The 26,365-nt window shown below is 46.3% G+C and overlaps 1 protein-coding gene across 1 annotated transcript; it reads left to right on the plus strand.

Moving 5' to 3' along the window:
• The first annotated feature begins 506 nt into the window (after positions 1-506).
• RBBP8NL (RBBP8 N-terminal like) lies at positions 507-24,698 on the plus strand. The gene is made up of 13 exons (XM_083507433.1): positions 507-671; positions 2,077-2,119; positions 3,095-3,190; positions 6,361-6,473; positions 6,724-6,796; positions 8,846-9,012; positions 10,275-10,357; positions 11,406-11,572; positions 13,663-14,449; positions 16,067-16,178; positions 18,163-18,224; positions 20,975-21,101; positions 23,943-24,698. The coding sequence occupies exons 1-13, from the start codon at positions 605-607 to the stop codon at positions 24,071-24,073; spliced, it is 2,028 nt and encodes a 675-aa protein (XP_083363559.1). The 5' UTR covers positions 507-604; the 3' UTR covers positions 24,074-24,698.
• Positions 24,699-26,365: the final 1,667 nt, after the last annotated feature.

Raw genomic sequence — 26,365 nt, forward strand, 5'->3', positions numbered from 1 at the left:
GGCACCCGCCCTGTGGAACGCCCTCCCTTCAGATGCCAAGGAAATAAACAGCTATCTGACTTTTAGAAGACATCTGAAAGCAGTCCTGTTTAGGGAAGTTTTTAATATTTAATGCTGTATTGTTTTTCACACTCGACTGGGAGCCACCCAGAGTGGCTGGGGAAACTCAGCCAGATGGGGGCAGGGTATAAATAATAAATTATTATTATTATTATTATTATTATTATTATTATTATTATTATTACATTTTTTTTAGCACAGAAAGAAGGGCCATGCACGTGTTTGTTGGGGGTGGGATTAGGCTTAATAAACTCTGATGCAATGAATTAGCCAGAAGTTTGATGGTTTGAGCCCACCCAAGGACAGCTGTGGACAGGATTCCTATATTGCAGGGGTTGGACTAGATGACCCTCGGGTCCCTTCAGTGCTGTCGGAGCTACATTATTAAAAACCCAATTTGACCCGTTTGATATTATTCATTACATTTATTCATGCTTTCATTATAGACTACAAACTGGATGGTAGAGAAAAAACTGAACAGGAAGCACCTGGTTTCACTTCTGCCCCGCCAAGTTGGGCGCACCCCCGAGACCACGCGGAGATCATGGCCGCAGAAAACTTTGCTGAATTCTTGAACAAACTGAAGGAATTGCATGAGAAGGAAGTCCAAGGTAAGAGAGGCATTTTAAAACAAGTTAAGGGAAAGGTCATTGCTTAATTCAGGAAGAGAAACATGGTCCGTAGAACTTCTGGTGAGGTAAGTACAGCAAGGTTGGGGAACTTCAGACGCAGGAGCCAAATTTAGCCCTTCATGCATGTTACAAATATTATGCCTGAATGTATCCTTTCGACTTGACAGCTCAGGGAAGATACTTAGCTTTAAAAATTACAGTGGGACCTCAGGTTAAGAACTTAATTCGTTCTGGAGCTCCGTTTTTAACCTGAAACTGTTCTTAACCTGAAGCACCACTTTAGCTAATGGGGCCTCCTGCTGCGGCCGCACCGCCGCTTCACAATTTCTGTTCTCATCCTGAAGCAAAGTTCTTAACCCGAGGTACTATTTCTGGGTTAGCGGAGTCTGTAACCTGAAGCGTCTGTAAGCAGAGGTATCACTGTATACAAAATCAACTGCTTTGCCAGTTTCCTCCATTCCAATGCTATTTTGGCCTTGGGAAAAGAAATCCTTTCCCTGCCACCTCCCCAAGTGTGAAGACATGTACAGTGGTACCTCGGGTTACATACGCTTCAGGTTACATACACCTCACGTTACAGACTCCGCTAACCCAGAAATAGTGCTTCAGGTTAAGAACTTTGCTTCATGATGAGAACAGAAATTGTGCTCCAGTGGCGCGGCAGCAGCAGGAGGCCCCATTAGCTAAAGTAGTGCTTCAGGTTAAGAACAGTTTCAGGTTAAGAACGGACCTCCGGAACAAATTGAGTACTTAACCTGAGGTACCACTGTATACACATCTCCTACTCCAGGAAATGCCCAGAGATGACAATTGCTGGGCTCATTGTTAGCCAAGGGAAGCCAAATCTCATCACCGGACTTGCCTCATGCTCCAGACATGCAAAGGAAGTTCTATTGTACTTTTGGGGGGTGGGTACTTGAGACATGCTTGCCTGTGCTCATCTTATACTTGGGTGTTGCCCTGACCCATCTGTCTAGGCTAATCTTGTGTAACCCTCCCCTTTCTGACGTTTCAGTGATGTAGCAATGATGTATTGATGCTGCTGTGCGAACTGTATTCTGGGATATGGTGGGAAAGTTTTAAAAGTCAATGTCGCCCCATGTTCAGGGTTCTTACTGCTGTTGAACCTGTTGCACAACAATAAAGGATCTAAGCCTACTGACTGCAGTTTTGCTCCAAATTGCTTGGCCGGAATTTCCTTCTTTTACTGACCACATGGACCCGTGGGGGACTTGGACCCCAACGGGCTGGGCTGTTGAGTAGTCTCTCAACCCATAATTTTCTTTACCGACATGCTTTGGGCTTATCATGTGACATTCACAGTGTCATGTGACATGAGGCGAGGATCCAGCGTCTCATGCAAACGTTCCTTTAACTCTTTCAGGCCTGCAAACGAAACTGAACGAGCTCACCAATGAGAGATGCCGGTGAGTGAAGCACATATTATGCTCTTTTTTGATGTGGCGACTGGGGCTAAGATGGACTTGAGGCCATTTCAGAAAATCTGGGGCCGGTTCACACAATATGGCCCCCCAAGACAATTGCCGTGGGAACACATTCACAGCTGTGGCTGGGTGCATACAAAATGGCGGGGAGAACATGGCTGCCACAGGTGCTTTGACAATTGGGAGCAGTTTTTCAGCGCCTGTTCCTTATGCGCTTTCTTCAACATGGATTATGCTACAAACTTCCATCAGTCTATTTGTCCACACAGCAAGCATGGGGTGGGGTGTCAGGATGGCCAAATGGTCTTGGGTGTTGCGTTTAGGTCCCTTTCACCCTCAGAGGTGCGGGTTTGAATCCCACTTCTGACAACAATTTGTTTGGGGTTGTAGCTCAGTGGCAGAAAGCCCCAGATTTAATCCCACATTTAAACCCTGCCAGTCAGTGTAAACCAGATGTGGGAAACATTTGGCCCTCCAGATCACTGGCAGGCAAACTAAGGCCCGGGGGCTGGATCCGGCCTAATCGTCTTCTAAATCTGGCCCTCAGACAGTTGGGGAATCAGCGTTTTTACATGAGTAGAATGTTTCCTTTTATTTAAAATGCATCTCTGGGTTATTGTGGGGCATAGGAATTTGTTCCTTTCCCCAAAAAAATATAGTCCAGCCCCCCACAAAGTCTGAGGGACAGTGGACCGGCCCCCTGCTGAAAAAGTTTGCTGACCCCTGCTCCAGATGTTGCTGAACTTCCATCAGTCACAGCAAGCATGGTCAATGGCCAAGGCTGTTGGGGATTGTAGTTCAGCAAAAGCTGGAGGGTCAAAGGTTCCCCAGCTATGAACAGTACTGAGCAAGCTGGATCAACGATGCGACCCTGCCTATAGTAGCTTACTATGTTGTTTAAGGGAGTGGGAATCTGCCGACCTTCTCATTTTGCTCTTTGTGCTGTCCCCGAATCAGAGACACCCAGAGAATTGAAGAGCTGTTCGCCAAAAACCACCAGCTACGAGAGCAACAGAAAGTCCTAAAAGAGAACGTGAAAGTGTTGGAAAACAGGTACAACAGGTGCTAGCTATGCCAACCCAGCTTTTTCTGCTGCCCACCAATGCCACTACCATCACCAGCCTCAATTGCCATCTGAGGATGCTTGAGAAATAAGATCACTGTGAATTCCAGTACGCACTTAACTGATCCCCATCTCCCAAACAGAGGTGTGGATTAGGCATGCGGCAGGTTCTCCATTCATGCTATGCAGTGGCGTAGCGTGGGTTGTCAGCACCCGGGGCAAGGCAAGTAATTTGCGCCCCCTAACCCCTAACCTGCCGCCGCTGCCAGCTTCTTCTTGCTGCTGCCTGGGCTGGGCTGGTGTGGTTCTCTCCTGCGCTCAGCGCTGCGCTGGGCGGCCGCTGCACTGTCCCTCCCCCAGATAGTCCCTCGCTCTCTCTCCGCACCGCACGCCTGGCACCCACCCCCTCCACTGTGGGCGGCGACCCAGCGGCTCGGATCGGATTCGCACAGCCAGCACTGCAGTGAGAGAGAGTGAGTGAGCCAGGTAGGGGCAGAGAGCTGCGAGTGCGAGCACGCGCCCCCCCCCCAGATGTTGCTCCCGGTGCGACTGGCCCCCCCTGCACCCCCCACGCTACGCCACTGATGCTATGCATAGTGATGTAGCACATTTTTTGTTTCCTTGACCTTTTGGCCTCACTTTGTAAAAGGTTTCTGTTTCTCTTTATTTCTCTTTTCTCTCTGTATTCAGGGTATACACACTTTCCCAGATGGGTGATACTTGGTGCATCTTAGATAGCGGCCTATAGCCCATGAGTCCAAAAAACACCCTCTTTATTTATATTCTCATACCAAGCCATAGTAATAGTCGTACCTTGGATCTCAAACGCCTTGGGCTCCCGAACAAATTGACTCCTGAACAATCGAAACCCAGAATTGAGTGTTCTGGTTTTCGAATGATTTTCAGAAACCGAACGTCTGGCGCGGCTTCCTGCAGCCAATCGGAAGCTGTGCTTTGGTTTTCGAATGGTTCCAGGAGTCGAATGGACTGTACTGATTAAAGTGTAAATATAAATGGACCCTGCTTCCACTTTGAACAGTATTTCAGTATTCAGATTACATTTACAGTGGTACCTCGGGTTGAGAACTTAATTCGTTCCGGAGGTCCATTCTTGACCTGAAAATGTTCTTAACCTGAAGCACCACTTTAGCTAATGGGGCCTCCCGCTGCCGCCGCATCACCACCACACAATTTCTCTTCTCATCCTGAAGCAAAGTTCTTAACCCGAGGTACTATTTCTGGGTTAGTGGAGTCTGTAACCTGAAGCGTCTGTAACCTGAAGCGTCTGTAACCTGAGGTACCACTGTATAAGCGCAATAAAGTCTACAAATAGACTTAAGAATCTTCTTTTCAAACATAGCATGCAGTCTTCTGTAATATATATATAACACTATTTTTTCCTTTACAGAGTTCTTTTTTTTTTAATAATCTGTAATTGAAACAAATGACTCCATTCCTTGGATCCACATTCCATTTTTCTTCATTCATCTCACCCTTATTCAATTGATCCTATTTTCCCTTTAAAAGGCCAAACCGTTTTATATATTGCTGGAACTGCTCTGCCAGATTCCTGGCATTTTATTTTTTTAAAAAAAAACGCCAATAAACCCATACCAGTCTACACAAAACTTGCCCATCTTTCTTTGACTCCCTCGGGGCTGTTTTTGGAGAATTCTCCCCTCAGATTTCTTTGCACCTCTGAAAACCTCAACGCTCGCAAATGGTGCTGGGGGGGGGGTTTCTTTCATAAGCAATGGCACTCACAGCCCAAACATTTATTCATTTTTTTTATTTTATTGCATTTATGTGCCGCCTTTTCCTCTAGGGAGCTCAAGATGGAATACACGGTTCTCCCCTTCCTCATTTAATCCCCTCCACAACCCGGAGAGGTAGGCTAGGCTGAGAGGCAGTGACTGGCCCAAAGTCACCCATTGAACTTCATGGCCAAGTGGCGATTTGAGCCCTGGTCTCCTGGGTCTTAGTCCTGTCAGGAGTTCAACCTACACTCGAGTAGGACCCTGGTGGAGACACATGCCCAACTGGCATGTTCTCTCCCTCCTGGTCGATCGTTCGGGAGCTTCATAAGCTTTCTTCAGCCCAAACTTCACAGCGACCGATGCCAACAGACACCGGCACACTTAGGGATCTGCAGAGTCTTCACAGTTTGCGTAACAGACCTCAGCAACTCAGCATTTTGGCTAATCTACTTTATAATACATATAAATACACATGGAGCACTGCAACATGGCTCTCTCTCTCTCTAGCATCAGACAGCAAAGAGAAAAAGAACAAAGGACAATAGTCCCACTTCACGGAACACAGTAACACAAACATCCTGTCTCCGTCACTTCCCACTTTGTTGAGTCAAAACATACACTGTCATGTGATAGACAAAAATCCCATGACTGCAATCATGGAGCAGGAATTCTAACAAGTCCAACACTCTAACCACTGATCCACACTGGCTCTCATTGGAAATCAGAAACTTTGAAAATAGAAGGAATGACTAAGTGTGAAGGGGGGGGGGTATCTCTTTCAGGCCATCCTTCCAGGACAGCCTCTCTGCTCTAAAGATGTGACTTTCTCGTGCCTTTTATTATATGCAGTGTTTGTGTAAGGCAATAAAAGCATTTTGGGAAACGATATATAACGAACTGAAAAAGATTTTAGTAACACTTGTAATGTAAGGAAAATTATGGGCAAGATGGAAAGATACAAAACATGGATTGTGGAATAATATGCAGTTAAGAGGGTGTACAATAGAAACCACTGAGGGGAAGGTGGGAAGTCCAGAGATCTGGAGAAATCTCTAAATATGGATATGTAATTTGGATTGTTATAAACTAATACAGTAGTACCTCAGGTTAAGTACTTAATTCGTTCCAGAGGTCCATTCTTAACCTGACACTGTTCTTAACCTGAAGCACCACTTTAGCTAATGGGGCCTCCCGCTGCTGCTGCACCACTAGAGCACAATTTCTGTTCTCATCCTGAAGCAAAGTTCTTAACCTGAAGCACTATTTCTGGGTTAGCGGAGTCTGTAACCTGAAGCGTATGTAACCCGAGGTACCACTGTATTTGTAAAATCAAATAAAAATTATTACAGAAAAATAAAAATCAAGATGTGACGTTCTCCTTGTCTCTGAATTACTTTTTAAAGGTTGCGAGCTGGTCTCTGCGACAGATGCCAAGTGACCCAGGAGCTTGCAAAGAAGAAGCAACGCGAGTTTGGCAAGGCCCATTTCCAGAGCCTTCAGCACATCTTCATCCTCAGTAAGCGCCGAGGAAATCTGGTGTCTCCTCCCTCACAGTCAGAGAGAGCGATACATGGGAGTCAGATCCCTCTCTCTTTATTTAGTAAAGAATGGGTGGGACATTGTCCTTGAAGCTCAAGTAAGGGGGTGCAACACCGGGAGATGGTTGCAAAATGCCACCTGTGTATGCCCACTTCTGAGGGTTAGAAATCAGAGAATGCGTCCGGCTTCACCTAATACAGAAACCTCTTCCTCTTCCTCCATTACAGGTAATGAAATGAACAAGGTGAGAGAGGAAAACAAGAGCCTGAAAGAAGAAATTAAGAGGCTCTGCGGCACAGAGTAAGTTCTTCACAACACACACACACACACACACACACACACACACATATATATATATATATATATATATATATATATATATATAATATATATATCAATACATTACAAAAGCTATACACACTTGACATTACATTACATATATTACATACAAAACATACACCACATATCTCACCTTCACCACCCCTTCCACCTACCTACCAACAAAGACACCGACATACTGTGGTTATTGACTTCCAACCAGTCTCATTGTGTAATTTTGTCAATCTTTAATCTATGCGCATTACATATTGGTTATTATGTTTATCCTGTATGATGATTACTTCCTTTCTCTCGTCTAACTTTTCTCTTCTTTTTCTCTCGTCTAACTCCTCTATTTATTAGATTTAGTTATACTTCTGTCAGGAGATTTGAGTTTTCTATATAGGTTTTGAGAGAATCATTAAATATTGACCAATCCTTGTTAACTCTTTGTGTGGTGTTTCCTCTTAATCTCCCATACAATTTTGCGAGCTGTGAGTATTCAATCATTTTTTTCTAACCAGTCAGTTTTCGTGGGAATGTTGTTACTTTTCCAGTTTTTGGCTATTAGTGTCCTCGCTATGGTGGTCACGTACATAAATATAGGTCAGGCAGTTTTTGTAACTTCTCGTGACATAATACCAAGTAAAAATGCCTCAGGTTTTTTGTTGAATGAAAATTTAAACATTTTTAAAAATTTCATTATAAAAAACCTCCCAGAATTCTCTTATTTTCTTGCACTCCCACCACATGTGGATAAACGTGTCTATTCCTTCTTTACACCTCCAACAAGTAGTTGTGTTCTTCTTATATATCTTTGCCAATTTGACCAGGGTTAAATACCACCTGTATTGCATTTTCAGTACGTTTTCTCTTAAATTATAACACAGAGTGAATCATCTTCACAACACATTTAAAGCAGTATCATATCACTTTGAAAGAGTTGTAGCTTCTCCCCAAGAAGCCCAGACACAGCTCCCTCCTTGCAATGTGTCCATTTATTAAATAAATAAAACAATAGCTCATGCCTCTGCACCATGAACCTATCACCAGGCCATGACGACAGAAGATTTCACCCAAAGTCCATTAGAGTTAGCTGAACAGCATTATAGAGCACAGAAGTGCATTTTTATTTTTATTTTTGCAGAGAACCTCTGCTATTGAAGGTAACCATAGCTACCAGCAGGTGGAGCTTTTGTATAACTTACGTCTAGACTAAGGAATTCCTGGGAACTGCAGTGATGGGAATGAGACGAGAAGTTTGACTAGCTGCCATTTCCGTTGTGTCCCTGTTTTTTCTTGCAATGGATAATTCTGAACAGTTATCGTAAGCTGCCTTGTTGAGGAGAGATGATAACTGCTGAAAAGTGGGCTTTAAATGTTATAGGTAAAGATTAAGACTTGTTGTTGTTTAGTCGTGTCCGACTCTTTGTGACCCCGTGGACCAGAGCACACCAGGCACTCCTGTCTTCCACTGCCTCCCGCACTTTGGTCATGCTGGTAGCTTCGAGAACACTGTCCAACCATCTCGTCCTCTGTCGTCCCCTTCTCCTTGTGCCCTCCATCTTTCCCAACATCAGGGTCTTTTCCAGGGAGTCTACTCTTCTCATGAGGTGGCCAAAGTACTGGAGTCTCAGCTTCAGGATCTGTCCTTCCAGTGAGCACTCAGGGCTGATTTCCATAAGAATGGAGAGGTTTGATCTTCTTGCAGTCCATGGGACTCTCAAGAGTCTCCTCCAGCACCATAATTCCAAAGCATCAATTCTTCGGCGATTACGATTAAGACAGGCATCCCCAAATTTGGCCCTCCAGATGTTTTGGGACTCTGATTCCCATCATCCTGATCACTGGATCCTGTTAGCTAGGGATGATGGGAGTTGTAGTCCCAAAACATCTGGAGGGCCGAGTTTGGAGATGCCTGGAATAAGAGGATTCTAGCGTTCACTCCTCATGCAAATGGAGCAATTCAGTCAGGTGCCCACATCCCTGCTGTAGTTTCTTTTTTCATTCTTTTCCTTTGTGTTTCCACAGGGACAGACAGAAGCCTCTGAGAGGGTCGTCAAGAGAAGGGAGCTCCAACCCCAACTCCCCGCTGCCCTTGATCTCCACACAGAGCAGGAAATCCAGCGCTGAGAAATCCACAAGCCGAGAAGCAGAAGACGAGTATGACGAACCGTTCGGCCGTCCGCTGGCAGGAGGCATGTTCTCCTGGGGCTGGCCCCAGTTTGGTCTGTGGCAGGGCTAGGGAACCCTTTTAGGCCCAGGGCAGAATTGCCCTCGTAGGCAACCTCCTGAGGTGCTCAGCGGTGGGGGCTGGCGCCCATTGGAACTGGTAGAGAATAAGGCAGAGAGGTCAACAGTAAGTGGAGTCAAAGCAATGACAGACAGATAATTATTATTACAGTGGTACCTCAGGTTACATACGCTTCAGGTTACATACGCTTCAGGTTACAGACTCCTTTAACCCAGACATAGTGCTTCAGGTTAAGAACTTTGCTTCAGGATGAGAACAGAAATCGTGCTCTGGCGGCATGGCAGCAGCAGGAGGCCCCATTAGCTAAAGTGGTGCTTCAGGTTAAGAACAGTTTCAGGTTAAGTACGGACCTCTGGAACGAATTAAGTACTTAACCCGAGGTACCACTGTATTATTATTATTATTATTATTATTATTATTATCTGGCTGGGTTTCCCCAGGCACTCTTAGTGGTTCCCAACAGAATATTAAAAACACGATAAAATATCAAATGTCAAAAATTTTCCTAAACAGGGTTGCCTTCAGATGTCTTCTAAAAGTCAGATAGCTATTTATTTTCTGGACATCTGATGGGAGGGTGTTCCACAGGGCAGGCGCCACCACCGAGAAGGCCCTCTTCCTGGTTCCCTGTAGCTTCACTTCTCGCATTGAGGGAACCACCAGAAAGCCCTCGGAGCTGGACCTCAGTGTCCGGGCAGAACGATGGGGGTGGAGACGCTCCTTCAGGTATACTGAGCAGACTCATTCTCATTTTGTCTCCATCCTCTTCCCTGCTGAGGTCTTTAAGGGCAACACTAAGCCTGGGGGAGAATAAGTTGGCGGCCACTGATGGCCCCTAGACTGCATGTCAGTAAGAAGGCAGGCAGGCAGGGGCTGGTTGAGGATGGTGGGGCAATGTGCCATTTGCCCTCATGAACCAGCCTCCACTGAGCACTGCTCAGGCCCTGCTTGTAGACTTCCTGTGGACATCTTGTTGGCCACCATGAAAACAGATTGCTGGACTAGATGGACCTTTGGACTTAGGTTCTTAAGTTCTGAGGGCAACAGACCAGAGTTGGATGGGTCCTCTGCGTTCAAATACATGGCCCACGTTGGGCAAAAGCTTCTGGCATTGCAGAGGGCTGAACTAGAAGGCCCTCGTGGTCGCTTCCAACTCAAGATTCTATGATTCTTTGAAACATCTGATCCTCTCTTTCCTTCTTCCAGATCAGTCTCCAGGACAGAGAAGCTCCCCAAGTAGCAGGGTCTCTCCGAACATCCTTCTCCAGGGAGAACGTGCTGTGGAGATGGTAAGCATTTCCCTAGCTAACTTGTTATTCTCTATCTTTCCGAAACCAGAAGAAAGAGGAAGGCAATGGATGAAGCAAGGCTGTTGAGACCCATTTGAAGGGGACGGGCCTGTTTCCAACTCCAGAGGCCTTGACAGCTGTTGTAAACAAAATTTACCCTTTTTCCCTTATCCAAGAGCCCGTATAGAGTTCTTACGTGGGTTCCCTATTGATAGGAGAAAATAACAGAGGCCAACCAGAGAATATTTAAAACAAAGCAGCTAGTAAGCCTGATCTTTATTGATCTGTTGCAACAGGGTGCTCCCCTCACACGCAGGAGAAAGGAGAAGGACCCAGAACAAAGGTGTGCCTGCCCTTATATAGACAATTAAAATTCCCTGTCCTGGAGCTCAAGACCACCCCTCCATACATCATACATACGTCACAGAAGGGGTGTAACCCAAGACCAACCCCCACAAACCTACATCACAGAAAAGGTGATCTACAACAGAAATCTGAATGTTGTTGTTTTTCCTGTCTGCCAGGTTATCTGATAATGCCTTATCTGATTGACTTTCCTGGTAGTCTGTCACCCTTTGAGATGGTGATTTCCCAATTCCTGAGACAATGGGAAAGTTCCCTCACCCCTTCCCTCCTTGCAGAGCAAACATTTGGTCAGTTCGGGAGTCAAAATGGTTTCAGGTCAGTCTTCCTGTGCTGACCTATGTACATGCTTGGTTGGTACATTTATGAACATTTATTATATATATATAAGACCTTAAATTTTATTATTACACAGCCTCATGCTACTTTTTTAGCCTGGAATGTGGGATCGGACTTGCAAAGCGGTGCAGCATGAGGAGAAAAATGCACCCTAAAAAAAAAATTGCACCCAGGGCCAGGGCCCCCCTCACCCCTCCTACACCTCTGGCCCTGCCTTTTGAAAATGTTAAACGACACTTTCCCACTCCCTACAGCCTCCTCTTTTTGCCTCCTTCCCCCAGACAATGCAGGCTTGAAATAATGTGAGGAAGCCTTTCTCCTCTTCCTGTCTCCCCTCTGTTATTAGCATTCTTCTCAGAGGATAGCTAACCAGTTGCACGGAACAATTGCGTTACGGAGGCCTGGCTCGAGACCCTGCTCTCAGGAAAGGGATTGCCCAGGAAGTCCCGTCGCACCCCCTGCGAGTGAAACGCCCCCACCCCCAGCATCTGATCGAATTCCCAGCTTTGAAGCGTAAGTAAGAACTCAAGAAATGGCCTCGGTCCAGTATACCTAAAGGAGCATCTCCACCCCCATTGTTCTACCCAGACACTGAGGTCCAGTGCAAAGGGCCTTCTGGTGGTTCCCTTGCTGCGAGAAGTGAGGTTACAGGGAACCAGGCAGAGGGCCTTCTCGGTAGTGGCGCCCGCCCTGTGGAATGCCCTCCCATCAGATGTCAAAGAGAACTACAACTACCAGACTTTTAGACGACATCTGAAGGCAGCCTGTTTAGGGAAACTTTTAATGTTTGATGCATTAGGTAAAGGTAAAGGGACCCCTGACCATTAGGTCCAGTCGTGGCCGACTCTGGGGTTGCGGGGATCATCTCGCTTTACTGGCCGAGGGAGCTGGCGTACAGCTTCCAGGTCATGTGGCCAGCATGACTAAGCCGCTTCTGGCGAACCAGAGCAGCGCACGGAAACGCTGTTTACCTTCCCGCCGGAGCGGTACCTATTTATCTACTTGCACTTTGACGTGCTTTCAAACTGCTAGGTTGGCAGGAGCAGGGACTGAGCAATGGGAGCTCACCCCGTCGTGGGGATTCGAACTGCCGACCTTCTGATTGGCAAGTCCTAGGCTCTGTGGTTTAACCCACAGCGCCACCCTCGCCCCATTGTTTGATGCATTACTTTATTTTAATATTTTGTTGGAAGCCGCCCAGAGTGGCTGGGGAAACCCAGCCAGATGGGCAGGGTATAAATAATAAATTATTATTATTATTATTATTATTATTATTATTATTATTATTATTATTATTATTATTATTAGCAGTCTAGGGTGTGTGAGCTACAAGGGCCTGCCTGGTCTCTCCAAGAATATCCCAGGCCTCTCCCTTGCATTTTCAGCTTTCATCTGAAAGGGTGGGAAAACAAGTTTCTAGACCCTTTGATTTTGGTGGCATACAGAAAAAGTGATCACCAGGGTAAAGAGGGAAACATCCTTGCCACTGGCTTGCAGAGGGAGAAAAGAAGGACAAATCACCATGTGAAACAGCTTTTAGATCTAGATTCCAGTATCGCTACAGCCCACACATCTTATTGAAGTGCTTGCAATGGGATGTGTGCAGTGTGTTGAAACGTGACCAGTGAATTCAGGTCCCACACAGGTAATGTAACTGGTTTATTATCAGGGGTTATATACAGATTTCTGGCATGGCTTCTATTACAGGCCTGCAGCAGGATTTCTCCCAGGACAAAACAAAGGTGAGAGAGGAGTCGGGAAACTAGATGTTGTTAAAGGAACAATGCGCTGTAAGTTCAGTACATCTGAACGTAGCATAGCATGGTGAATCAGGAGCACTTAGATGATGGCTTCACCACCTTGACCTTCTGTCCAGGTTGACCAAAACAAAGTCACTCACTATGGAGTCTAGAGTCATAGAATTGTAGAATTGGAAAGGACCCAAAGCATCATCTAGTCCAATCCCCAGCAGTGCAAGATAATAAATGGAAAGTGAGCACCCAGCTGGAATGCAGCCTGAGCCATTTGAAATTACGGTTTCCAATATAGCACTAAAACTCTTGTTCTGTCAGTGCAAGGGTTGCTGTTTGTGCAATGGAACGTTCTCCCCCATACACCCCCTAAAGCTGTTTAGGGGTTCTCCCAACTGTCTGTAGCAGATTTGGGAAGTGGGGTACATGTGGGTTTGGTGCCCGTGGAGAAAGTAGAAGAGGGGAAGTCTCATTGCATAACCAGAAGTCCTTCCACTAAAGGGACACGTTAGGGCTGGCTCTGTGATGAGACAGAGGGAAGCAGCTGCCTCAGGCAGCAGGTGCTAAGGGGCAGGGAGCAGGGAGAGCTGTGGGTATCATGCTTTGTACCCCCTACACTACCTGGCTGCCCTCAAGCACGGTGGAAGATACTTTCCTTTCACCAGTATTGAGGTAAGACTCAGCTGCCAATCCAATTGGCTTCTGTATGTGCCTTGGGGAAGGGCACCATCTTGTCTTTCGCCTCAGGCAGCAAAACGCCTTGATCCGGCCCTGACAATAGTAGAATACTACCCTGCGACTCTTGGCAGATTTTTGAGTAGTGTTGATGATGACAGTCATGCTTTATTTCAGTTATTTAAGAGCCAGCAAATCGGACTGCCAGGAACTTGCTTCATCTTACAAGGCTCTGAAGTTTGCCGCCAGAAAGGAGCAATCCTGCCTCCCCGGCCAACACTTTGCCTTGCACCATCTTGGGCTCCAGAGTAACTCCAACAGCAGGGAAAGTGGTTTCCCTCACCGCTTACTAATGGCCAGAGAGGCAGAAGGCAGAATGAAGTCACAAGATGACTGGGAAGACCAAGCTGCCATCTTTGATCTTCCAGGCGCTATGGTGTACATGAAGGACCGCCATTTGGAGAATAGACTCCAGTTTCTTAATCATCAAGAGAAGCTCCGTTATTTATTGATGCAACAGCAGGAATGCAATGCCAAGATGGAAGACGGCTTAGATCGCACCGAGCGTCGATCGCCTTCCCCACTGCTGAGGGCAGGCAAGGAGTGCAAAAAGGAAAGGTCCAGTTCGGGAGACTCTAGTGAGGGAACGCTAGGGCGATTTCTTTTGATCGACAGGGAGGAACTGGAGCAAGCAGAGAAGGCAGAAGTCATGAGGGAGTATCTCACAGAAGTACCCCTAGACCTATCAGATTATGGAAGAGGAAGAGAGAAACTGAAGGCAGCCAACTGGCAACCATCCTCAGGGGAGGAGGAGCCTGGAAGTCCGATTAAAAGGTCAGCTGAAGACCCCATCCTTCATAAAAGTGATTTGTCCACCTGGCTCCACGCAGCTGAACGTCTCCACAGGGGCAAAGAGTCAGAGCAGCTCAGTGTGGGAGCCAAGGAGAACCTCGCAGCATCTCTGGTAAGAGAAACTGCTCCAAGAGTTCATGTGTTGGGCTGTTTCTGAACTGTCACTTCTGTTTATAAACAAAACCATTTTCCATTTACTGTTTTTTATGCCACTTTTATCCTTTGCAATATTTTTGCCCTCCTACCAGTCCTATGACCTAGGACAACAGTTAGGCAAGAGCCTCTTTGATTTGCACAGCAGCAAATCACCTTGTTCACCATTGAGGATGGATGGATGGATGGATGGATGGATGGATGGATGGATGGATGGATGGATGGATTTATATGCCACTTAATGCCAAAACAGGCTTCTGAGTGTTTACAAGTATAGAAACCAATTGCATAAGAATTAAAACATATGCATCCATAAATAATATGCAACAATCAAATGGCACAACAAAATACTTGCCAGCCAATCCTACTCCTGTATTGTACATATGTGTGAATACACTTGTCCCTGCATGGGCTCCTCACCTTGAAACAAGCGGGTATACATCTGGTGGAGAGTCAGCTGCCTCAAGGCCTTCTTGCCCCCAGTCCTCCACACATTTTACCTGTTTAGTATATCTGCAAAGGGCTAGGACGAATGTGGCATGCAGATGTTTTGCACATTATGTGTTTAAAGTGTAGATGGCATAGTCACATCTTTAAATACTCACATGAACAGTCAGACCCAATCAGAGTCCCACAATATGTGTGCAAAGATGCTGAAAGATGTGGCTACATCATCCACACTTCATGGGTCCTCTTCAGGAAACATCTGTCTGCTGCATCAGTCATGTCACCTTTGACTGAACATGAGCATCATTCAGTTCATATGTGCTCGTGGGAGCTGTATCCAATGTTAAAAGCAGACCTATTGAGATTAATGGGTGTGACTAACTAAGGTCCATGAATTTCAGTGGGTCTTGTCTGAGCTGGACACAACTTATGGTTCACATTCTGTGAATGCTTACAGTGATGCTTGTGTTTATCAGGACTTGAACACAGGTCTCATGAACATACGAAGCTACCTTACACTGTCAGCATATATAGCCAAGTAGTGTATATTCTGATTCACTGCAGTTCTCCAACACTTAAGAGAGGGGTCACTCCAGCCCCACCAAGGTGCCTTTTGGTGAAAAATGAACCCCAGACCTCCTACATGCAAGATTTGTGCTCTACCACTCAATTACATCCCTTCTCCATCTCATCAAGAAGGAAGGCTAGTCATGTGTGATGTTCCATGGAGGCTGTTTTGGTCCATGGAGATACCACCAAGCATAGCTGATCACCCCAGCTGTGCTGGAGGTGGGTAAGCAGGGGAACATAAGATCAGCGCCTTGGAGAGGTGTCCTGTAGCTGAGGCAGGACATACATGTGGACTCAGAAGTGTCCTGGAGCAACTAACAGGTCTTGATAGGCTAGGCTAGCTATTCATTGACTAGAGATCCCTCCTTGTGCACTACAGCTCCACATATGACAGTCCATGAAATACACCTGTCTCCTTACAGCTGCAGATATTGGAGGAATCTGCCTTTGAGGATTCCTGATCTGTGGCCATGATGGAGGCTGGGTGTTATTGGTGTGAGTGTGTTTGTGTTGAACTGCTATATTTCTGGCCACAAACATCTGTCTGGGCCTTCTGCAGATCTCTTCACTACAAGAACTTCCCACGTGCAAGCCGGCATCTTGCGACGCCACAGCCGATTCAGAGACAAAGGTGCCTTTTGAAGCGCAGAAGCAGAAAATGGACCAGCCAGGTAACCTGCACTTTCAGAGAGACAGTGATAGGGAACAACATTTCTCTAGGTAGGTTGTAGGGTTTTTCTAAGTTAGCAGGCCCCAGATGCATGAAACACGCCCTCATCTTTTCAGACAGACAGACACCAACAACAACATCGTCACCATGATTTGCTCGCTGGGAGATTAGACGGTGTTAACTATTTAAAGGTAAAGGGGTAAAGGGACCCCTGACCATTAGGTCCAGTCATGACCGACTCTGGGCTTGCGGCGCGCATCTCGCTTTATTGGCCGAGGGAGCCGGCGTACAGCTTCCGGGTCATGTGGCCAGCATGACTAAGCTGCTTCTGGTGAACCAGAGCAGCGCACGGAAATGCCGTTTACCTTCCCGTTGGAGTGGTACCTATTTATCTACTTGCACTTTGACATGCTTTCAAACTGCTAGGTTGGCAGGAGCTGGGACCAAGCAACGGGAGCTCACCCCATCGCGGGGATTCAAACCGCCAACCTTCTGATCAGCAAATCCTAGGCTCTGTGGTTTAACCCACAGCGCCACCCGCGTCCCTGTTAACTATTTAGTTAGCATTTAATTTCAACTTTGTTTGTGAGGACACTTTGTTTGTGAGGACACTGGATGAGGTTGCATCAAAGCAAGTGTTAACCTACACTTTGCCATGCATTTTCCGAACACTTTCCTTATCGCCAAAAATCTGGTCTTTTGGGGGAAGTGGGTTTACTGCCCAATACCTCCAAATCAACTGTAACTGCCCAACCTGAATTTGCCTGTATGTGACTGAATCCCACCCAAAAATAGAGACAAACTGGAAGTGCCATTAGCCTTTAAGGTGCCAGAAGACTCTATTTCTGTGGTTGCTGTAACAGGCTGACACAGCTACCATTTCTTTCAGCAAGAAATTTAGACATCCCTTGTTGACCAAACCACTCTTACATCAAACTGCACTCCAAAACTTGAGAAACATTTCCCCTAATGGTTATAATTAATCCTCTCAGTAGCAACATCTAAGTTCTGTGGCTTCCAAAGAAACTTCTATTGCTCAACCGGTAGTTTCACTCCTTATATCCAGGACAACTGCATTGTTTGAACACACTGTGCCTCCAATTTAAGTAAACTTTGATTATAACAGACAGTAGGTCTTTGTGCTCAACCGAAACCTCCAGCACCCTGTAAGGCCTTTCGGACAGCAAGACCAGAAACTTCTCACTTTAGCCTGTGGCCATATCAACCCAAGCAAGCCCCACCTGCTCAAATTATTTGTTCACCTAGATCAGTATTGTCTGCTGTGATTGACAGCAGCTCTCCAAAGTCTCAGGCATTTGCCTCCTGGTCTTTTTACCTGGAGATTCAGATATTTAACCTGCGACTTCCTGCATGCAGACCATGTACTTAACCAGTGAGATATGTACACACGATAGGAAGTTGCAAAGGGAATGATCCCTGATTCAAGACAATGAGGAAATCACAAGCTTTTCCTAATTATAGCCCCCACAGGAAAATCCCCATTTTTAAAATTTTCTCTACATCTGTGATGACTAGAAACTTGACTCTTCCCATCTCCTTCTCAGTGCTTCAGTAAGATGGTTGGTTGGCTCTCCTATCGTATGAGGGGGGAAAGCCCTATTCCTATATCAACAACAACAGCAAAAGTCACATCCATAATACCAACTTTACTGGCTGAGCTGGAAAGTAGAGTTGGCCTGTATGGCTTGATTTTGGGAAGCTCTAGCCCAGACCAGAGAATCAGGATTTTTGTGCTAATGGGAAAGTTTTTGTTTTGTTTTTTAAAGGCAGCTGTGTGCTGATTTGCATATAAGGAGATCAAATCAAGGGAGACGGATCTCTCAATTGATTGACATCTGGGTGGGGTGGGAACAGACACACAGAGAGGTTTTGTTTGCTTGTCATTTGAATATTGGTGTGGCTCCTCGTCTGGAAACTGCAAGTCCTCCAACAGCTGATCTTTCATCTGCCATTGTTTCCTTTAGGTAACAGAGATTCTGAGTCGGTCAATGAAGAATCTGACGAGCCCAATACATCTGATAGCGAGGTTTGTTCCCTTTTGTGTATTTGCTCATCATCCCACACATACACCTGTCTGCCCCGTCCCCCCAACACATACACCAAGTAGAGTCTACCTTCTGGCTAGGCACAAGCCATTCTCAGTATGGGAATCGTTTAGGAGGCAACTGGGCAACACTGGGTTTACTTGGCCGAATGTGCCCACCTGTCATTCAGCTGATTTCACAATGACTATTTTTCGCTTGCACAGTTTGAAATCAAACTGTGCAGGCAAGGCACAGTGTAATGCAAGACCCAAGGAATCAGCTGTTGTTGGCGCTTGCAAAGTACCGTACTTTTCTGTGTACAAGACTAGGGTTTTTTTACTAAAAAATTAATGTTTAAAAAGGGGAGTAGTCTTATACACAGGGGCAATCTCCTCCATTTTCTTAATTTTGAGTCCCCCAAAATAGGGGGACATCTTATACACAGTGGCATGTTGTGCAAAGAAAAATACGGTACATCAAAGCAGCTAGACTGATGACTTTGATTGGCCGCCAAGACCATATAACACCAGTTCTGGAAGAACTACATTGGCTCCCAGTACATTTCCAAGCTCAATTCAAGGTGTTGGTGCTGATCTTTAAAGCACTAAATGGCCTCAGCCCTGTATACCTGAAGGAGTGTCTCCATCCCCATCGTTCAGCCTGGACACTGAGGTCCAGCTCTGAGGGCCTTCTGGCAGTTCCCTCACTGCGAGAAGTGAGGTTACAGGAAACCAGGTAGAGGGCCTTCTCGGCGCCCGCCCTGTGGAACACCCTCCCACCAGATGTTAAGGAAATAACTATCTGCCTGAAGGCAGCCCTGTTTAGGGAAGTTTTTAATGTTTGATGTGTTTGTGTTTTTAATATTCTGTTGGGAATATTCCCTTCTGTTGGGAGTATAAATAATTATATTATATTATTATTATTATTATTATTATTATTATTATTATTATTATTATTATTATTATCACATGGCTTTGAAGCCACTCCTGATCTGCAAACCCCTTTTCCTTTTGGTCCAGCCATGCCTTTACCAAGCCTGGTGTCATATATGACGTTAGGTTGAAGGCTGGTGGGTGTGTCTTAGCCAAAACAGCTCCATGGTTTAAATGGGGAGGTCTGGTGGGTCTGATTAAGCCCACAAACAAGAGATTCCCCACTTCTGAGAACCTTTGGCAATGCTAATCAAACCTTATGCTCTCAACTAAGTCGAGAAACCACTAGAGAAAGGGGGCTCCATGTGGTGTGCCAGGATCCTGCTCCAACGTCGCATGTGGGCAGACAAGTGTAGTAGAGACAAAGTGGGCAGCTCATGAGATGCATGGCCTTATGAGATCCAGCTGGGCTGCAAGCTGGCCCAATCATTAGGCAGAGTGAAGCAACTGCCTCAGGTGGAAGATTCTGATGGACATTAGAGTATTTTCCTCAAGGCATTCCTGCCGAGCCCCTTGTCCATTCCCCTGAGCTGGAGGACAGAGATTTGTGCCGCATCTGACCTGCCCTGTGCCCCCTATGCTAGCCAGCTGGCATCAGCTGCAATTGGCGACACTGCCCCATTGCCAGTTTTCCAGTCAGATTCATCTGCCAGCCCAGCTGGCTTCTGTATGTGCAATGGGGAGCACCAAACGTTTGCCCTCTGCCCCAGGCAGCAGAATGTATTCGGCTGTCCCTGCTAAATCAGTCCCACCAATCACTAAAAGGAAGACTTGCAACAGACACATCCCAAAATGAAATGCTGGTGCCATGGTTAAAATACAGGAGGTGATGGCAGATGAAGGTGATGGACTATATGGAACTGGCGGAAATGACTGGCAGAATCCGAGATCAGGGAGAAGAGTCGGTGGAAGAAGATTGGAAGAAATTTAAAGACTATCTTCAGAAATATTGTAAAATTAATGAATGTTAGAATGATGCTGGATAGAAATTAAGTGATCTTTAGCTGTAATGTTATAAGAGAATACAAGAAAATGGTTATTAACAGGTAAAAACTTAATGTTATGACATTTTAAAATTGAAGATTAAGATGATTGAAGAGGGGAGGGATTTGCTGAATGAAAAATTTGAATTGGAATACAGAGAAAGGAGGCGTAAGGAGGTCCGGGAAATAAGCAAATGAAAATATGTGATGGAAAGACTGAATTGTTTTTAACTATTTTTATTTTGTATTTTTTCTGTTTTTTCCCCCCTTTTATGTTTGGTAACTTTTTTGAAAATCTCAATAAATATCTTTTTAAAAAAAATACAGGAGGTGAAAGCTGGAAGGAATGGAAGCTGTCTTTCCAAAGCTGAGTTTCTCAATTGGTAGAGCATGAGACTAAATCTCAAGGCTGTGGGTTCGAGCCCCACATTGGGCAAAAGATGCCTGCATTGCAGGGGGCTGGAATAGATGATCCTCGTGGTCCCTTCCAACTCTATTATTCAAGTTATGACCTTAATCCTAATATAGCCAGGATAGCCAACTAGCACGGCCAATGGTAAGGGCATCACTCTGGCTAATCCTACACTGTTCACCTAGAACGACCTATGAAAGGACTTGACTTTAATCCAAAATGAGCTGTGTTTGACTTGTAGGCAGGGTTGAAAGAGCGTCTTGTTTGCGGAATACAGAAGGAGGAAAAGAATTTTTCCGATCAGACCTGATTTTTGAGTGCAAAACTTGAGCACAACTGAAGGAAGAAAGGTTGGGTTCCCAAATGCTACGGGACATTTAACTTGCACATCTGAAACTCATGTCTGAATAATTTCCCCCTAATAGGTGATTGGCACTTGTGATGATGAAAGCCTCCAAGCGGCTCCCGTGAAAGAAAAATATTGTTGCACAACTGAGATCACCCAGAGATCGCAAAAGAAGCGGAAAAGGGGACACGATTCGCCGACAAAGGGTACAAACAGGGGGTTCAGAATCATGTATTGTGAGATACAGTCATACCGCAGGTTACAGATGCTTCATGTTGCATTTTTTCGGGTTACGGACCGCCAAAACCCGGAAGTACCAGAACAGGTTACTTCCGGATTTCGGTGGTTGCGCAGGAGCACTAAATCACGCTTTGCACATGCTCCGAAGCACCGAATTGCAACCCACAGATGTGCAGGTGTGGGTTGCAAACGCTGCAGGTTGCGAATGTGCATCCCGCATGGATCACGTTCGCAACCCGAGCATCCACTGTATACTATTTTTCATGTCTTACATAACACTGCACCTGTTTACTTAGGCCACATTCACATTTAAATTGCCTATGTTGCCACTTGTTACATTGTTCGGAGACCCCTATGCCCCTCACAGAGCTATGATTTCCAGAGTAGTTTAGCAATCCATCCCTCTTCACAGAGCTATCTCTGAGAATTGTAGCTCGGGGGGGGGGGGGGGATTTGGGCTTCCTAAGAACTCTCAGCGCCTTTAACAGCTCCCAGAATTCTTGGGGGGAAGACAGTTTAAAATGGCACCATTGTGCTTTAAATGGATGTGGCCCTTGTCCACTGAACTTTGTTTGTTCCGGTGGCTCATTTGAGAAAAGAAAGAACTAACTTTTCCTATGCACAGGCCAGGCACTCTCTTCTGCTCTCTGAATTCCAGGCTATGCAAATGTTTGTTCACAGTGATACAGTCCGCTGTGATAAGGCACGCAGCAGGGAGGACTCCAGAGTCTTGGGGGCCAGGCTGGCTTTCTGGCAAAGGGTTAGCCCAAGCCAACCTGGGAGGGAGAAGAGAGTAGGAGAAAGGCTTTGCAACACGTAAATTGAATAGGTGCACTAGGTACACAGTTCAGTGTTTGCTTAGCCTTTCCGGAGAAATGTTATTGACTTGCAGGGAATGCATTTTCACAAACGGTGTTTATTGTTAAGCCCCATTCCCTGTAGAGGGGGAAACCTCTTAACAATGGAATGTGTTGTGCTGGCGTTTCCTGCAGGTGACAAAGTAGGAAATGGATAAAGGTTGGGCACTTGAAAAAGGGCGGAGGGAACAACCAACAACCCTCCCTTCCTCTTCACAGTTTAAATACTTTTCTCCACCTCCAAAGCACTACCACTGGCTCTGTTTGTGCAGTCAAAAAGTGTGTGCTTGGCTGTGTGTGTATGCGTGTGAGTTAGAGAGAGCAATGTTGACCAAGCATGTGAGAGAGATATTGTTGTTGGCAAGGCAAAAGGGCTTGTTTGACAAGCTTCCGTTCCTATCGCATTGCCTTTCTGACAGGTCTGATGAACCTGGATACAAAATGTCGACAGCTCCTTTTTCTTGTTCTGTCAAAAGGCTCGGCCTTTCCCTGCAAAGCGCTGAGCTCAGAAGGGGTTAAAATTGCAAAGGGCAAGACAATGAATGGTAGGCAGTGGCAGCAGGGGTGGGGTGGACACTGGTATTTTCAAATACCAGTGCTTGCAAATCTAATCCAGGCCTGCAAGCAGCTGCCCATCTGCCTTTACATTACCGCTCTCAAAGGTAATAGGGGAACACGGGTGGCGCTGTGGTCTAAACCACTGAGCCTCTTGGGCTTGCCAATCATAAGGTCGGCAATTCAAATCTGCACAACAGGATGAACTCCCATTGCTCTGTCCCAGCTTCTGCCAACCTAGCAGTTCGAAAGCATACCAGTGCAAGTAGATAAATAGGTACCACTGCGGCGGGAAGGTAAACAGTGTTCCTGTGCGCTCTGGTTTCCATCACAGTGTTCCATTGTACCAGCAATGGTTTAGTCCTGCTGGCCACATGACCCGGAAAGCTGTCTTTAGACAAACGCCAGCTCCCTCGGCCTGCAAGCAAGATGAGCGCCGCACCCCAAAGTCGCCTTTGGCTGGACTTAACCGTCCAGGGGTCCTTTACCTTTTTTTTTTTTTACTGCTCTCAATGCAGCAGGTTCCTGAACTGCTGAATCCAGTGTCTGTGACCAGGATTAGGATTTAGGACAGAATTCTGCCCCAGCTTTTACAGAGCCTGCATCAGGGGCAAGGATAGCCATTTGTAAAACTGAAATTATTGCAACAGGGAAGGATGGGATGGAACGCAAGTCCAGCACCAACAATCAGTCAGGTTGGGCACTGGCCAAGGACTCAGGGGCTTGGAAGGGCCCCCAACCAAGCTGTGTCACCATTCATCACTCTCATTGTCTGTTTTGTGGACGCTGGACGTCGTCTCCCCCCCCCCCAGCTCACAGAGGCCCCTTAGACTTGGCTCCCTCTCCCTGTTTTGTTTTGTTTTGTTTTGTTTTGTTTTGTTTTGTTTTGTTTTGTTGACGGTGGCTCATCTTCGGCACTGTGCCAAAAGTGCCATGAAATCTGGCCCTCGTGCAACCAAGTCATAGACAGGTAGCTGCTCATTTGTGTGGCTCTTAACATGGGAACTGGGCAAAACGTTTTCAGGAAACCCGATCTTTAGACTCCACAAGCTGCTTCAACCAATACTTCTTCCCAGGGATTGGGAATGGTAGCTGTCTAAGGGAATGGGGGTCACCTAACATCTCCCAGCACCCTTAATGAACTACAGTTCCCAGGATTCTTTGGGGGAAGCCAACGACTCTTTAAAGTGGTACAATGCTGTTTTAAGTGTAGATGGTGAATAGGGCCTAAGTTGGATTTCACACTTGGTGATCTATTGCAATCGCTCTCCTGATCTACCTTCAGCCCACCTCTTCTATATGAGGTGCCAGACACTGAAACAAAACTTGCCCAGTTCGTTATCCCAGAATGCACTGCAAACCTGCTAACGCCTTTGTCTGTTTTGTTCTTCACAGCCTTTAAGAAGCCTGTTCAAGGCAGGCGTAATGGCAAAGCAGCCCAGATCCTAGCTGACATGCAAGAAGATCTAAAAGAAGCAGCAAACTGCAGCCCTGCTTCCAGCCACAATGAAGATGAAGAGACATAGCCCGAATGTGCTTTCTTGCTGGAGCAGATCCTACCACTTGAACCAGTGTCAGATATTTCTGCTGTGATATGAAGCCCTTCAGTGGCCAGTTATTCTCATTGACATCAACCAGGACAGCTCAAGCCTGCTCAGGCGCCATTGCTTCACATCCCTGACCGACAAGTGAATTCATGTGGACTAGTACGGTAACTTACTGACAGTCAAGGCACTCTGGAGAGCTTTACAAAATTCTTTGGTTAATTCTCTCGAGATTTGGGCAGTGAGGTGGTTTGTTCTGCTCGGCTATTCTGTGGTTCCTTTTGTCCAGGTCTTGCCAGTTCTCTGGCATTCAACCAGATTGGCCCTGCCATACCTTCGCTGTGATTGATTAAGTGTTGCATCAAGAGACAACTGCAATGTAAGGACAGAGAGACTATGTTCTGCATGCAGGGGGTCCCAAATTCAGTCCCTTGCAATACCAGTTAGAATGATCAGGTCCTGGGGAATACTCTTGCCTGATATTTTGGAGGGCTACTGCAAACCAGAGACGACAACAGTGAGCTACAGCAGACCTGGCAGCTTTCGGTGACTTGCAAAACATGGTGTTTTGTTGCTTCCACGGCCAATACAAGACATCCCTATGGGACCGTTGTCTTTCCTTCCTTTTATAAAATCAGCAACTCTGCAGGGGCCTGGACATCCAATGTCCTGTAGCCTGTGGGTCCACAAGGGAGGGCTGTAGATCAGTGCCAGAGCAACTACTCTGAATCCAAAAGCTTCCAGGTTCAATTTCCAGCCTCTCCAGGTGAGACTGGGAAGACCTTTGCCTGAAATACTAGACACCTGCTGCAATGCAGTGTAGACAATGCTAAACTGGATGGACCAATGTTCTGACTTCCTAGTCATACTCACCAACTGTATGTATTTTCCCAGGACATTCCTGGAATTATAGAATCCATCCCGGCTTCTGATTAAATCCCGGAATGTCCCGGGGATAAGCTGGTGCTTGCAGCCAGCGTTGGCACTTGTAGCAGTGTTGCTGACCCGCATGGCAGCCTGACACCAAAAGACATGCGTCCCGATTTTCTTCAGGGGAATGTTTGAAGGTAGGCTAGGTATCTGTCAGGCATCATTGGTGCGCTGCAAATGCCACCAAAAGCACAGGGTAAACAGCGGCCGGCAGAATAAGGTCGTCCTGCGAGGTGCAAGATAAGAATAAATGGGCTGAACTTTGACAGCAGCTTTCCTTCGTCAAAAGGGTGTATTGGGCCAAGATGGTGAAAGCATGGTTTGACTAGTCCTGGAGCACTTCCCAAAGTGCATCTTAAGATGGTGCTTATTTCAGATATTGTTGCACCTGTGATCCCCTTACACACACATCGGAAGATTCAGCAAGGAGAGGGCTCTAGCTATTGCACATGGCTGATGGGGAAGTCTGAAGGACCAGCGATAAGAAGCAATATCTGCTAGCCACATCCTCATGGTTGCCAGTCTGAAGTAGTCTCAGGGCCAGAAATGAGGGTAGCTTTTGATCTACATCAGTTTTGCAGGTGGTGGGTTCTGGTGACAAGGAAGCTATCACACCTTTGAAGTTAATAGGGGGAAAGGTAAAGGGATCCCTGACCATTAGGTCCAGTCGTCACCGACTCTGGGGTTGCGGCGCTCATCTCGCTCTATAGGCTGAGGGAGCTGGCGTTTGTCCACAGACAGCTTCCAGGTCATGTGGCCAGCATGACTAAGCCGCTTCTAGCGAACCAGAGCAGCGCACGGAAACGCCGTTTACCTTCCAGCCAGAGTGGTACCTATTTATCTACTTGCACTTTGATGTGCTTTCGAACTGCTAGGTTGGCAGGAGCAGGGACCGAGCAACGGGAGCTCACCCCATCGCGGGGATTCGAGGGGAAAGGTGCCACACACTAAACAAAAACTTCTGGATCTTGATATGCACAGCGTACAAAAAACACCTACGTATCGCCAAGTACCCAGTTTGATTGTACATAAATGCTACATTGATTAAACCACTGCATAGTTTACCCTAAAATAAGTGATCTTATTTTATGTGAGCTTTGTGTTAAGGATTTGGGGGGGGGGAGGTTATAGCAGCTGCTCTCCATATTTCAGGGGTGAACAACATGGGAGCTGACTGCAGACTTCCTGTTCAGGGCCATTAAAACTAAAAACTAAAAGAGATTGTGAAGAGCTTCAAAAGGGCCTCTCCAAACTGAGCAAATGGGCAATAAAATGGCCCAGTTCAGTGTAAGCAGCGGTCAAGTGATGCTTGTGGTGGCAATAAATCTTAATTTCACATATACA

Source organism: Podarcis liolepis (genome assembly GCF_965112155.1).
Source record: "Podarcis liolepis genome assembly, chromosome: 6".
Taxonomy (NCBI): domain Eukaryota; kingdom Metazoa; phylum Chordata; class Lepidosauria; order Squamata; family Lacertidae; genus Podarcis; species Podarcis liolepis.

Coding starts and splice junctions, on each gene's coding strand:
- RBBP8NL (XM_083507433.1), top strand. CDS start 605: ATGGCCGCAGAAAACTTTGCTGAATTCTTGAACAAACTGAAGGAATTG. Junction 3,191..6,360: donor GTGAAAGTGTTGGAAAACAG/GTACAACAGGTG, acceptor TACTTTTTAAAG/GTTGCGAGCTGGTCTCTGCG. Junction 6,797..8,845: donor AAGAGGCTCTGCGGCACAGA/GTAAGTTCTTCA, acceptor GTGTTTCCACAG/GGACAGACAGAAGCCTCTGA.